Raw genomic sequence first — 15,162 nt, forward strand, 5'->3', positions numbered from 1 at the left:
GCTTAGCCACTACACCACCAAGGCTCCTCTCTTTGTGACTTATTGTAAGATCACCCATGCCTTCCTAATTTCCAAATTAAATGTGAGTTTTCTGTCCTTGTTAAATGTGAGAGGGTTAAGCAGCATTTCCTTCTTGGCATTCTCTACTTTGGCTCCTGTGACTCTACTCTTGTTTTACCATTTTAATCACAATTTTTCAGACTCCTTTTCCCATTCTTTAACTGTGGTTCCCATAACTTGCTTTTTTAAAAACCATTCAACAGATTTTCTTTGGAAAATCTAAATCAGGTCTTCCCCCATCACACACCGGTTTTTAATAAAAATTGCATATGGTACAGTTCACTTTTGGGTGATGTATAGAATCACCGACACTTAACAACAGTAGTCTATGAATTTTTTTACTTGCATAGATTCTTGTAACTCCCACAATGTACAGGATATAGAATGATTCTAACACTCCAAAGAATTCCCTTCTGCTGCCCCTTTGTATTCAGCCACAATTCCCACTCCTAATCCCTGGCAACCACTGATGTGTTCTCTCTTCCTACATTTTTGCCTTTTCCGGAATGCTGTGTCAGTAGGATTATGGTATATAACTTTTTGAGATTGTTCTTTCATGTAGCACAATACATTTGCATGCTTGCATTTTAACTTCCGCTGGCAGTCTGGTATTTCCCAAATCTCTGTCATGCCCAGGCTTCTCTCTTAAATTCCAGAGCTTTTATGTTCAGCTTCCAATGGAACAGCCACTTCACTTTGCCTCTTTGGGTGGCTGTGACATCATGTATAAGTCTTGATTCATTAATCTCCGTTGATACTTTGCCTTGAATTTTATCCTGCAGGTATTGGGAACCATTGGTTTTTAGAAGGAATAACATGATCAGGTTTGAATTTTAGAAAGATGACTCTTCTTGGCTTGGTAGGTGGGTTAGAATAATTTCAGGGAAATGAGATCAGTTTGGAAACTACAGCTATAGCCTAGATGAGATATGATGATCCACTTGAGATGGAGAGGAAGGTGGAGCATGTTAAAGCACTTAGGGGCTGGATTGACTGGTGGAGCTGAGTGATTAGATGGTGTATGCCCCAGGAGGTAATACATTTTGTGCTTTAAAAATGCTTATTCCCTCCTTATCCCTGAGAATGGATTTCTGGTATGGCATTATAGAATAAGCACTGGACTGCTAATCACAAGGTTAGTGGTTTAAACTCACCAGCTGCTCCTTGGAAGCATTATACAGGGTTGCTATGAGTTGGAATTGACTCAAAGACACTTAACAACACAACACCAATTTTCCTGACAATACACCTCATCATCTGCTTTCCTTAAATTCCTGTGCATCTGCCATCCCCAGCAAACCCCTGCAAAGTTTAGTGAGAATACTGCATAGATAATAATTGTTTTGCCATAACTCTACAAGGAAATTGTACTTATCTAAAAGTTTTAGCTGCCTGGGACTTTTTAAGAACAAGTTCATGGTACTGTCTTCATGTTAACACATGAGTATTTATTAAAAACAAATAATTTTTTGTTACTGTTGAAAATATAGTCAGCAGAACATACATCAATCCAACTATTTCAAGTACAATGAATTGTCTTGGAGAAATGGACATTGATTGCAGTCCTCAAGTTGTATAACCCATACTCATCCCCCTTTTCTGGATTGTTCCTCTCCCATTAACATAAATGTTCTGACCCTAAGCTTCTTCTTTTCACTTACCTTTCTAATTTCTTGCATTGTTGTTGTTGATTCTAGTCACATATAGAGAGATCTTTAAAAGACCATGATGCTCCACAGTCCATGATTGTAATTTTTGTCAATAAATTGTACACTGTATTGGAAAAAGTTGAACTGACAAAAATGTTGTGATAGATATATTTAACAAACAGTTACCTCATGGGATTTGTTTCCATGGTTTGGAGGTTTAGGCTTATGATTTCATGGGACATCGCAGTTAATTGAACTACTATTGTAGTTTGGCATATTGTAGTGGTTTATGTGTTGCTGTGATGCCACCGGTACTTTAAATACCAGTAGGGTCACCCATGGTGAACAAGTTTCAGCTGAGCTTCCTAAGACATACTAGGAATAAGGAGAGGCAGACTACTTCTGGATGTTTAGCCACTGAAAACCTTATGATTAGCTGTGGAACAGTGTCAGATATAGTACTGGAAAAAAGGAAACATTATGAATAGCAACACAATATTATAAGACTGTAAGATGAGCCCGCAGGTTGGAAAGCACTGGTAATGTTACTGGGGAAGAGCTGTGTCCTCAAAGTAGAGTTGACCGTGATAACATGAATGGAGTAAAGCTGTCGGGACATTTAATTTGCTGAAGGGGCACAACTCAAAATGAGGAGAAACAGCTGTAACCATACATTAATAATCAGAACATGAAATGTATGAGGTACAAATCTAGGAAAACTGGAACTTGTCAGAAATGAAATGGAATGCATAAAGATCCATATTCTAGATATTACTGAACTGAAATGGACTGGTATTAGCCATTTGGAAGCTGACAATCAAATATGGTTTACTGTGCCAGGAATGAAAAGTTGAAGAGGAATGGCATCACATTCATCATCAAAAAGAACATTTGAGGTTCTGGCTTGAAGTGCAGTACTGACTGATTGCAGTGATAGGATAATATCCATAGTCCTGGTGTGGTGCTCTAGGATAAGCACTTAACCACAAGGTCAATTTGAACTGCAAGGTTGGTGGTTCAAACTCACCAACAGCTCTGCTGAAACGCTAAACTGAGTCAACTGTGAGTTGGAATCTACTTGAAGGCACTTAACAACAACAAGGAACATCAGTTAATACCATTATTATTCAAATTTATATACCAATCCCTAAAGCCAGTGATGCTAAAATTGAAGAAATCCACCAAATTCTTCAGTGTGAAGTTGATCAAGCATGTAATCAAAATGTATTGACAATTATTGGTGACTGGAATCCAAAGATTGGAAACAAAGAGAAAGGATCAGCAGTTGGAAAATATGGCCTAGGTAATAGATATGATATTGGAGATTTCATGATAGAATTTTCCAAGACCAATGACTAATTCATTACAAATACCTTTTTAAACACCATAAAATATGACTATACACATTAGCCTTACCAGATTAAATACGCAGAAATAAATTGACTACATATGTGGGAAGAGATGGTGGGAAAGCTCTATATCATCAACCAAAACAAGGACTGGGGCAGACTGTGAAACAGACCATCAATTACTTATATGAGAGTTCAGGCTGAAAGGGAAGTAAATTGCAAGTCCATGTGAGCCAAAATATGACCTGAACATACCCTACCTGAATTTTGATACATTTCAAGAATAGATCTGATGTATTTGACACTAAGACTGAAAACCAGAAGAGTTGTGGGATGACATCAAGAATATCATACTGGAAGAAAGCCCAAGGTCATTAAGAAGACAAGAAAGAAGGAAAAGGCCAAAATGAAAGTCAGAAAAGACTCTGAAACTTGCTCTCCAGCATAGAGATGCTAAAGCAAAAGGAAGAAATGAGGAGGTAAAAGAATGTAACAGAAATATTTCATGGGGTACCTTGAGAAGACAAAGTAAAATATTAAAATAAAATGTGCAAAAACCTGGTGTTAGAAAACCAGAAATGAAGAACATGTTCAGGAATTCTCAAGCTGAATGCACTGAAGAAATAATTCAAGTCTCAACTTGAAATATTGAAGGATTCTATGGGCAAAATTTGAATGCTGCAGAAAGTATCAACAGAAGATGGAACAATTGCAAAGAGTCACTGCACCAAAAAGGAATGGTCGGTATTCAACCCTTTCAAGAGGTAGCATATGATCAAGAGCTAATGGTACTGAAGGAAAAAGTCCAAGATGCACTGAAGACGTTGGCAAAGAGCAAGCCTTCTGGAATTGATGGAATGCAAATTGAAATCTTTCATCAAACAGATGCAGCATTTGAGGCGCTCACTTATCTATGTGAAGAAATTTGGAAGGTATTTATCTGGCCAACTGACTGGAAGAGATCCATGTCTGTGCCCATTGCAAGGAGAGATGACCCAGTGGAATGCATATCATCAGACAATATCATTAATATCACATGCAAGTAAAGTTTTGTTGAAGAAATTCAAAAGGGATTGCAACAGTACAACAGTACGTCAACAGGGAACAGTCAGAGGTTCAAGCAGGATATCGAGGAGTATGTGGACCTAGGGATATCATTGCTGACATTAGATGGGTCTGGGCTGAAAGCAGAGAATACCAGAAAGATGTTTACCTCTGCCTTATTGACTATGCAAAGGCTTTTGACTCTGTGGGTCATAACAAACTATGGATATAACATTGTGAAGAATGAGTATTCCAGGACACTTGATTTTGCTCATGAGGAACCTGTACGTAGACAAAGAGGCAGTCATTCAAATAGAACAAGGGGACACTGAGTGTTTTAAAATCAATACAGGTGCTTGGCAGAGTTGTAATCTTTCACTATACTTATACAGTTTGTATTCTGAGCAAATAATCCAATAAAACTGATTATATGAAGAAAAATGTGACTTCAGGATTGGAGGAAGACTCATTAACAACCTGCAATATACATATGATACAACGTTGCTTGCTGAAAGTGAAGAGGACAGAAAATAATGATGAAGAGCAAAGGCCACAGCCTTCTGTATGGGTTACACCTGAATGTAAATAAAACAAAATCCTCACAAATGGGCCAAATTATAATATCACGATACATGGAGAAAAGGTTGAAGTTATCAAAGACTTCATTTTGTTTAGCTCCATCATCAACACATCCATCATCAAGCAGCAGTCAAGAAATCAAACAATGTATTGCAGTGGCCAAATCTGCTGCTCATAATCACTTCAGTGTGTTGAATAACGAAGATTTCAGTTTGCAGACTAATATCCCAAGCCATGATATTTTCAGTATCATCATATGCATGTGAAAGTCGAACAATGAATAAAAAAGACTGTAGAAGAATTGATGCATTTGCGTTATGGTGTTGGGCAGGGATGTTAAAAGTGCTATGAACTGCTAAAAGAACCAATAAATCTGTTGGAAGAAGTACAGCTAGAATGCTCCTTAAAAGCCATGTGAGACTTTGTCTCTCATACTTTCATATTATTAAGAGGGACCAGTCTCAGAACGAGGACATCATGCTTGGTAAAGTGGAGAGTCTGTGAAAAAGAATAATATAATATAATGGTGGTAGTTACATGCCATGGAGGTGGTTCTGATTCATAGTAACCCTATACAGGGTTTCTGAGGCTGTAAATCTTTATGGGAGCAGAAAGCCTCATCTTTCTCCCACGGAACAGCTGGTAGTTTCAAACAGCTGACCTTGTGTTTAGCAGTTTTTGTTATTGTTGTTAAGTGCCATTGAGTCAGTTCCAACCCATAGTGACCCTGTATAGGGTTACACAGGAGTGGCTTGTGAGCTCAAACTGCCAACCTTAGGGTTCAAACCAACTTTGCAAGTCAGCGTATTAACCCACAGCACCACACCAGGACTCTGGTTAGCAGATTGGTGGTGGTGGTGATGTGCCATGGAGTTAATTCCAACATATAGCGAACCTGCCTAGTGTTTCGGAGGCTGTAAATCTTTATGTGAGCAGAAAGCCTCATCTTTTTCCCACAGAACGTCTGGTAGTTTCAAACTGCTGACCTTGAGGTTAGCAGCCTGATTCATAAACACCTCGCTACCAGAGCTCCTTGGTTAGCAGCTTGGTGGTGGTGGTTAGGTGCCATAGAATTAGTTCTGACTCATAGTGACTCTGTACAGGGTTTCCGAGGCTGTAAATCTTTACGGGAGCAGAAAGCCTCATCTTTGTCCCGCATAACAGCTGGTAGTTTCAAACTGCTAACCCTGAGGTTAGCAGCCCAATCTGTAACCATTACGCTACCAGAGCTCCTTGTTGTTGTTATGTGCTGTGGAGTTGGTTTCCACTTCGTAACCACTACGCTACCAGAGCTCCTTAAGGCCCGTGAAATCATTGGTCCTGGTCCTGCCAAGGCAACTGCAGTTCTAGCGATCCAAACATAGTAGGATACATTTTTTTCCTTGTACATAAATCCAGTTATTTTTCTGTTTATTTCTTTTGGATAATTTTTAAAAAAGTTTTTATTGTGAACTCACTGATAGTTTACACGGGAGAACATTGGCTTTACACCATAGTTTCATTGTAATGATTGCAATCTCCTCCGTGCATCATCATTTGACAGTATTTGTTTCCATTTGATGTTTTTCTTTCTTTTTTTGGGGGGTGGGGGTGGGGGTGGGGAATGTACACAGAAACATTCAAGAATATATAAATAAGTTAAACAACTAAAGGGGATATTCTTCAAGCCTGCCTCCTGGCTGCCAGAACTCAGTCCCTCTCTTTACATGAGTCCAGTATCCTCAACTGCTCCCTCTCTCCATGTCCTCATCTCTCTCTCCATCTCTGGTGTCGCTGCTTCTCTGGATACAGTTCTGCGCTCTGTTTGTGCTCTTCTCTCTTGAGTCCTAGGGTCCTCTGTTTCTGGATTGTAAGATTAACTGCTCCCCCATTTTTGTTACAAAACTTCTACATTTACAGTTGTGTCAGTTGCAATGAGTCATGATAACAATTTCTCACTATTGAATCATAAGAATTTTATCCCCATCCCTTTTCACCAGACCCATCTAGATGAGATGAAAACTATTCATTGGGGACTCTATCTTACCCCACACACTCTTAAATTAAATTCCCTCTTGAAACCTTGTAAGCCAGTCACTTTGTGCCTTTATCGTCCCCTCATTTTAGGTAGCCAATGTCCAAGTTGCCTGTCCCTATCTACCCTGCAGACAGAGGAGATAGCACTGATACTTGATGTGAAGACCCCTTCCCTCTCAGTTGGTATTTTGAGCTATTACATCTATAAGTACAGGGCAAATTCATCAAATTGTAGCAATTTACACCCATTTCCTTTATCAAAAATTATTTTTTTTCTATTCCTCTAGTTGAGGTCTGAATATCAAGCCATCAAGGCTAGGTCAAATGGGTACTATCTGCAAGTTTGGGTGTTCTTGTGTGTCTCCCCTCACTTCATATCAGCTGGATGCTTCATTCTCAGCTCTAGCCCTCTGTGGCTATGTTCTTGTCCATGGGCTCAGGAGTCCACTGGTCTTAACCACACTTTTGACCAACCAGCCTTTCCTCTTCCTTCTCTCACCTCCAGACCAATCGGAGTCTATGGAACGTGGTTGAACTCAGCCCATTTCTTCATTGATGCTTTCCCCCTCTTCCACTCACCAGTAGACCAGCATGGTTGCCAGGAAGCTTACATGTCTGCTCATGTGTTCCCTTTGAGTTTCAGTCTTAGAGGTGGGTTGTTGTTGTTAAATGCCGTTGAGTCAGTTCTGACCCATAGTGACCCTGTACAGGGTTTCCAAGGCTGTAAATCTTTACAGGAGCAGAAAGCCTCATCTTTCTCCCATGGAGCAGCTGGTAGTTTCGAACTGCTGACCTTGCGGTTCACAGCCCAATTTGTAACCACTATGCTACCAGAGGGGGTTAGCAGGCTATATTTTAAGTTGATAATTTTGTATGATCTGTGAATGATGTTATAAATATCCAAATGGCCCTTGGCAGAAAAATAAAGTTTCCCCACCCCTAGTCTAAAGAAAACTTTAGGGAATATTTTTGGTTCAAAGTTTAAAGAGTATAGCTTCAGTTGTTCATCTAACCTCAGTGGCTCCAGACAGTCTGTATTATATATGAGAATTTGAAATCCTGTGTATCGAATTAGTTATTAATTACCTATAAAATAAATTCCTCTACACCTATCTCTAGAGTCCTGGTGTGGTTGTTGTTGTTGTCAGGTGCCATCGAGTCGGAACCGACTCATAGCGACCCCATGCACAGCAGAATGAAACAATGTCCGATCCTGGGCCAACCTCACTACCGCTGCCACACTTGAGTCCATCAATGATGCCACCTGGCTGATCCATCTCGTTGGGGGTCTTCCTCTTTTTCTCTGACCCTCCACCTTACCCAGCATGACATCCTTCTCCAACGATTGTTTCCTCCGGACAATATGTCCAAAGTATGAGAGACGAAGCTTAGCCATCCTAGCCTCCAAGGAGCACTCTGGCTGCACTTCTTCCAAAACAGATCTGTTGGTTCTTTTGGCAGTCCGTGGCACCTTCAGTATTCTCCTCCAACACCACAACTCAAAGGCACTCAAAGAGTGACAAACTACTTCCTGGTGTGGTACTGCGGGTTAATGTGCTGGACTGCAAAGTCAGTTTGAACCTAAGGCTGGTGGGTCAGGCTCACCAGCTGCTCCTTGGAAATCCTATACAGGGTCTCTATGGGTGGGGACTGACTCAATGGCTGTTAACAACAGCAGCACCTATTTCTAATATGGGTTGTTTTTATAATTTTTAAAGCTCCAGATCTTAGTTTTCCTCTATATTTGAATAAAATGTTGCTTGGAATTTCTGATTCTTGACAACTTTGACATTTTGGGTCAGATAACTCTTTGTTGTTTTGTGTTATTGTGTATATTGTAGGATGTGTGGTAGCATCCCTTGTAACCCCTGTTTAGAACTACTGATGTGGCAGAATGATAGCCTTGTTGTGTTAACCTCTGGTTGTCAACCACTGATGTGGCCGCATGATAACCCATGGAATAAGAAAAGTCTTAATTAATTATAACACATTCATGTACATTTCTCCTTATTCCTTTTCTTCATAAGGTGAATACTTGTCTTTGTAATATGACAAGCAATTAGATATTATAAATTATTATAAGCTTTAAATCACTTAAAAATGGTTTGAATATTTTGCTCCTTGAACTGTTAAAAGAGAAATATAGTGTTAATAAAATAAGCGGTGAACTGATAACCACCAGGTCCGTTATTTGAGCCTGCCATTTGCTCCATGGGAGAAAGATGAGGCTTTCTGCTACTTAAAAGGTTTATAGCCTCAGAAAACTTATACAGGGTTGCTATGAGTCAGAATTGACTCGACTGTACTTAGCAACAAGAGACTGTTGCAGAAGACTGAAAACAAATAGTGTATATAAACATGATTTTATGTGTAGGAGGAATATATATTTCCTCATTAAATATTTTAAACTACTTTTTAGTTAGAAAATCCTTCAGAAACAGTAAACTTTATACAGCAACCAGAGCCATTGATGTTTTTGTGTGTGTCATTGTTAAGAGTATGTGTATCTGTATATAATCTCTAGGATTCTGAAGTGTGACAATGTTTAACAACTATAATATCTGGCACTTTAGAAATTCTATTAAACATAATGTGTATATATCTTAATATGTGTAAGATTATATTTTCTACTCCACTGTTTGACAAATTTTATGCCATGTATTCTGAGCATATGTTTTAAAGATTATGTGGAAAATCACTTGGTAGCATTTTGACTCTGTTTGGAAATTTCACGTTAAGTAGAATTGACCACTCATTTGTCAGTTTGTTGCACTGTGGTGACTTGTGTGTTGCTGTGATGCAGGAAGCTATGCCACTGGTATTTTAAATCCTTGCAGGGTCACTCATGGTGGACAAATTTCAGTGGAGCTTCCAGATTAAGACATAGTAAGAAGAAGGAGAAACAGACCAACCCTGAATGGTTAACCACTGTATTATAATAGTTAAGATTTTGCGTCAACTTGACTGAGTCAGGATTCTCAATGGTTAGACATTTTAGACATAATAATTCCCATGATGAGCATTACAATTAGCAGCCAATGAATTGAAATTAAGTTTCCTTACGGGTGTGGCCTGCTTCCAATACATTGAACACTTGAGCAAAGCTTACTTGCTTTCTGCTGAGTCTGGACTTTGCATCTGGATCATCATCTGACCTCCTGTTCTTTGGACTTGAGCCAATGGCCTGCTCTATTGCTTTCTGATCCTAGGAGTTACCAGTAGGTGTCCATCTTACCTATCTGAGTTGCCTCCCTGCCATCTGACCTACCAATCTTGGTTCATTAGCCCTGTAGCTATGTGATTTAGAAGCTTCCAGCCTAACATCAGACCAATGGACTTGGAACTTACCCACTGTTACAACTGCATGAACCATTTTCTTGATATAAACCTCTCTACACATATACATTAATGAGCTTCACTGTTTTTTTTTGCTTCTCTAGAGGAACCAGACTAGGACATCGACTGGAAAAATAATGAAGAGCAGTGGAATGTTGTCGGATATAGTGCCTGAAGATGAGCCGCTAGGTTAGAAGACACTCAAAATATGACTAGGATAGAGTTGTCCCCTTAAAATAGAGTTGTCCTTTATGATGTGAATGGACAAAGCTTTAAGGGCCTGGATTTGCTGATGGAGCACAATTAAAATGAGAAGAAACAGCAGTAAAAATTAATAATTGGAATGAGGAATGTAAGAGGTATGAATCTAGAAAAATTGTAAGTTGTCAAAAACATAACGGAATATGTAAAGATCAAGGCATTAGTGAGTTGAAATGTATTAATGTCATTTTGAATCTGACAGTCATACGGTTTACTATGCCAGGTATGGTAAATTGAAGATGAATGTTGTTAAATTCACCATAAAAGGGAATATTTAAAGATGTACAATGGAAATATAATTCTGTCTGTGATAGGATAATATCCATATGCGTATAAGGAAGACCAGTTAATACCACTGTTACTCAAATTTACACACCAACCATAAAGTTAGCAGTGAAGAATTCCACCAACAACTTCAGTCTGAAATTGATCAAATATGCGATCAAGATACATTGATAATTATTGGTGATTGGAATGTGAAAGTTGGAAAGAAAGAGAAAGGGTTGGTAGTTGGGAAATATGACCTTCTTGATAGGAGCGATACTGGGTATTAAATGATAAAATTTTGCAAGACCAATGACTTCATAGAAATACCTTTTTTTTTCAACAACATAAATGGTGACTATACATGTGGACTTCACCAGTTGGAACACAGAAGAATCAAATTGACCATATCTGTGGAAAGAGCTGATGGAGAAACTCAATATCACCAATCAGAATAAGGCAAGGAGCCGACAGTGGAACAGACCATCAACTGCTTTATGCAAGTTCAGATTGAAGCTGAAAAAAATAAAAGAGAATGAAAGTCCATTAAAGCAAAAATATGACATTGAGTGTATCCCATCTGAATTTGAGACCATCTCAGGAACAGATTTGATATATTAGACAATGACTGAAGACCAGAGGAGTTGTGGATTGATATCAAGAGCATTATATGTGAGGAAAACAAAAGGTCATTAAAAAGACAGGAAAGAAAGAAAGAAACCAAAGTGCATGTCAGGAGAGTCTCTAAAACTTGTTCTTGAATATAGACAAGTTAACCAACTATAAGAAATGAGAAAGTAAAATAATTGAACAGAAATTTTCCAAGGGCATCTCGAGAAGACAAAGTAACGTGTTATAATGTAATGTGCAAAGACTTGGAGTCATAAAACCAAGAGAGAAGAGCATGTTAAGCATTTCTTAAGCTGATAGAACTGAAGAAAAAAACTTAAGCCCCAACTTGAAATACTGATAAATGAATGACGCAGGCAGCATCAAAAGAAGATGGAAGTAATACAGAGTCACTATACCAGAGAGACTTGGTTGATGTTCAACTACTTCGAGAAGTACCATGTGATCAAGAACACAATGGTATTTTCTGCTTGTTTGAATGTCTCATAATTTTGTGTTGAAACTAGACATTTTAGGTAATATATTTCATCAGCTCTGGGTAATGATTTGCTCCCTCCCTCATCCCCAGAATTTATTGTTGTTCATTTGTCTGTGACTCAGATAGTCTATGTTAGTGAAGTTTCTTCTCTTTATGTTGTGAAACCTCAGATTTTGCTCCTAGGAAGGTGCAGCATTGGGTATATTTAGAGTTACCCTAAGATGACAGTGATTTTAATAGAATGAATGCTCATTGATGATTTTTTTCTGGATTTCTCTGTTTTGTTACCTACCTCTATTTATATCAGGTGTTGTAGGATAAGTACTGGATTGCTAACTGCAAGGTCAGCAGTTCAAAACTACAGACACTCTGTGGGAGAAAGATGAGACTTTCCGTTCCCATAATGATTTACAGCCTTGGAGACCCTATATATGGTCGCTATGAACCAGAATTGACTAGATGGCACTTGATAACAACATTGGTATCGTACCCAGCTGTTAAGTTACATTAAGGAGGCCTGGTGTGGTGCTGTGGGTTAATATGCCAGACTGCAAAGCCGTTTGAACTGCAAGGTTGGCAGTTCAAGCTCACCAGGCAGTTCAAGCTCACCAGCTGCTCCTCGGAAACCCTATACAGGGTCACTATGGTTCTGAATCCACTCGACGGCACTTCACAACAACAACAACAATTCCTTAGCTGTTGTTGCTCTTCTGAAGCTGTCAGCCTCCTAATTTCTCATCATCACAATCTTCATTTCTTTGGAGAGTGCCCTACATTTTGTACTTCCCCAAATATTTTAAATAAAGTTTATTCCCTTGGGGAGAGCACTGTAACTCTCTGTTATTATAGCTTGTCTTTACCCCTAGGTAAATTCTATTTCTTCTCTGGAATTACAGGTTCTATCAGTGTCTGGTTTCTTTCAAAGTGACATCTCTGCTTTATGAACATGGGTTTGGGAAGGAACAAGTAGCCTCTGATCTTCTTGGCTTGCCTCTCCTAGCATGAAACCTTTGTTCTATGAGCAAGCTGAGACAGGGCAATTGAAGCTCTAGGATTCTTGGTCTACCTTGATTAGGGTAGCTTCTCCATCCTACAGATGATTTGGTGGCTGGGATTGGGAGGGGTTATTGCTATGTGGAGTTCCCAAAGCTCTTGGTCACACTTGTTTGGAATTTAGCTTCTGCAGGGTGATAAATGTTGGCAGGCTGTCCTTTCTAGGCAGATACTGTAGCTCCTGGCTGGGAACTTGGAGGAATAGTTGCCCTTTACCAGTTCTAGTTGTTTCATTGGGGGGAGAGTTTGTGGAGTATTTCACACTGCTGTTTTAGAAGTCTTGTGTTCTTTAGTAAAATATTTACTCATTTTATGATCTGGCATAGAAGCCCAACAGTATCTATAAATAGTTGTCATGGAATTTCTTTTTCTTAAAGAGCAACATATGTATATGAGTTTTTCTATCTTATCTCCTAACCCCTTTAAGAGCTGGTGGGCTTACCAGATGGGCTTGCTCCTTCCCCTCCCTTTCACTTACTTGGACATCACTCCCTCCCTGGTACCGTTGGCTGTCTCTTCATCTTTGTTTTTATGTCTAGGCTCCGAATTTCTATTTCATCCACTGGAAATGGTGACACAGTTTGTAAACTGTCTACTTGGCTCATACATTAGCTTTGATTTCCAGCCAATTCTTTGGCTTTTGTAAACTAGTTTGTGGACTGCCTATCTTGCTCAGATGTTGGTCTTCTCAAGACCACACTTGTTGTATTTATGCCTTAGCTTAATGTGCTGTAATCCCCATGTAAGAATTATGTGGAAAAAAGGGCATTTTGGAATCAATATAAGATGATTTAGTTAGCTGTCTACCTTAAGAACAGTATTGTGAGGCAAATTTACCAAGGCAGCTGTCTGATAATGACCTTGAAGGAGGCATTACAATAGAATGTTATTAAAGATAAAGGGGACAGACTTGATGGTGTCTTCTTTTCTAGTTTCAATGCATCTATTACATGAGAACAATTGAAACCAATGGGTATTTTGCCTGAGGAAGTGTGACATGGAGGTTGTGTTTGAAGAGAACTGCTTTTCATAGGAATTAGAGCAAGACATAAATTCATTGTTATTTCAGTCTCATTTTGGGATCTTAGGGGATATGTCTGTTTCCTTAATGATCTAATGTGTAAATTACATCTTCTGAAGGCACACTAATTAGTAAATATTAATTTGTAATGCATTACGATTCTTTCACAATAGTCCTCTCTCCTTTTCTACCCTTTTCAGGGAATAGCAATTGTATCGTAGCATACTTCGTTAGTATTTTAATATATCAGTGGCCTATGATGAAAAATAATTTGAACCTATAATAAAAAAAATAATTACTTCCACCTTTTCGTATGTGGAACTGTAATACTATGTGACTGGATTTTACCTGAAGTAATGATTTGATTTGTGAACCCAACAAACAATTGCTCAAATATTTCTTTGAGGTAGCTTGTTGAAGTTATGTATAAGATCTGCTTTTGAAAGTCAGATACAGAGATTGCCTTTAAAACAATCTCTAGGTGAAATAACTGTGTGACTAGTGTCTTTTTTTTGTTTTATTCTTTAGGCAGCAGGAGCAATTCGACCTCTTGTATCTACTGTCATCAGTCCATCTGCTGATGGTTGCTTAGACCATTCACTAGAGCGTTCCAGATATAAAGCAAGTGAGATGCCACAGGCTTTTCTATTTGATGTGATCTATGACGCATACCAGCAGGTAAGAATCTGAGCTTTTTGAAAAAATGCTGTGTTTCAGGTCCCCAAGAGCACTCCCATATAGGATATTTGCTAGAAGGATTAATGAGACTCAGCATTTGGATATGGTTGTACTACTGGCTAAGATTTATTACAGTGAAGTAGTGAGGATGCCCAGCTGTATCATAAGGAAAGAGACACAGATGGAATTTGGAGAAATCCATGTGTAGGCTTCCTAATGCTTGTGCCCCCTGTAAAGAGTCAAACAGAACACATCCCTCCCCCAGCAGTGTAAAAGTAGCAACATGTGTGCTGTATTTCTACCCAGGGCAGCCCATTGGAGACTTAGTCCCTAATGTTTTTATTGGTCTTGTTCACATTGGCATTTTTTGCTCAGCATGTAGAAACATTCCAGATTTCCAGAAGGAAAGCAGGTGTTCAGTATAAACTTTTTAATATGCAGCATAAATAGCATAAACTTACACAGTCTAGGCACAGTGAACATCCTTTATCAGTTAGCTGGCTGTTAGAGTCAGATTCCCTCCCAGACTTCCACTGAAGGTCTACTTTGTGAGCAGGGCTTTTTAAGAATCATAGTCACAGGCCTACTGTGGTAACTTTAATGCACAGCTGCTTACACAAGCATTAACAAAATTTTAGTTAAAGGTAAGTTAAAAAGTGCCTTTAAAAAATATTGAACAATTCTGTCATTCTTAGGTTTTACTGTATTATTGTTGGGTTTGCTTTTCATTATATATATATATAT

The 15,162-nt window shown here is 38.8% G+C and overlaps 1 protein-coding gene across 1 annotated transcript in view; it reads left to right on the top strand.

Moving 5' to 3' along the window:
- ISPD (isoprenoid synthase domain containing) overlaps nucleotides 1-15,162 on the top strand; it is a 393,355-nt gene that overhangs the window by 23,287 nt on the left and 354,906 nt on the right. The window contains exon 3 of the mRNA XM_006832246.1: nucleotides 14,269-14,418. Within this exon, the coding sequence (XP_006832309.1) occupies nucleotides 14,269-14,418 (150 nt within the window). The remainder of the gene's footprint in view (nucleotides 1-14,268; nucleotides 14,419-15,162) is intronic.

The sequence above is a fragment of the Chrysochloris asiatica genome, unplaced genomic scaffold, assembly GCF_000296735.1.
Source record: "Chrysochloris asiatica unplaced genomic scaffold, ChrAsi1.0 scaffold00006, whole genome shotgun sequence".
Lineage (NCBI taxonomy): Eukaryota > Metazoa > Chordata > Mammalia > Afrosoricida > Chrysochloridae > Chrysochloris > Chrysochloris asiatica.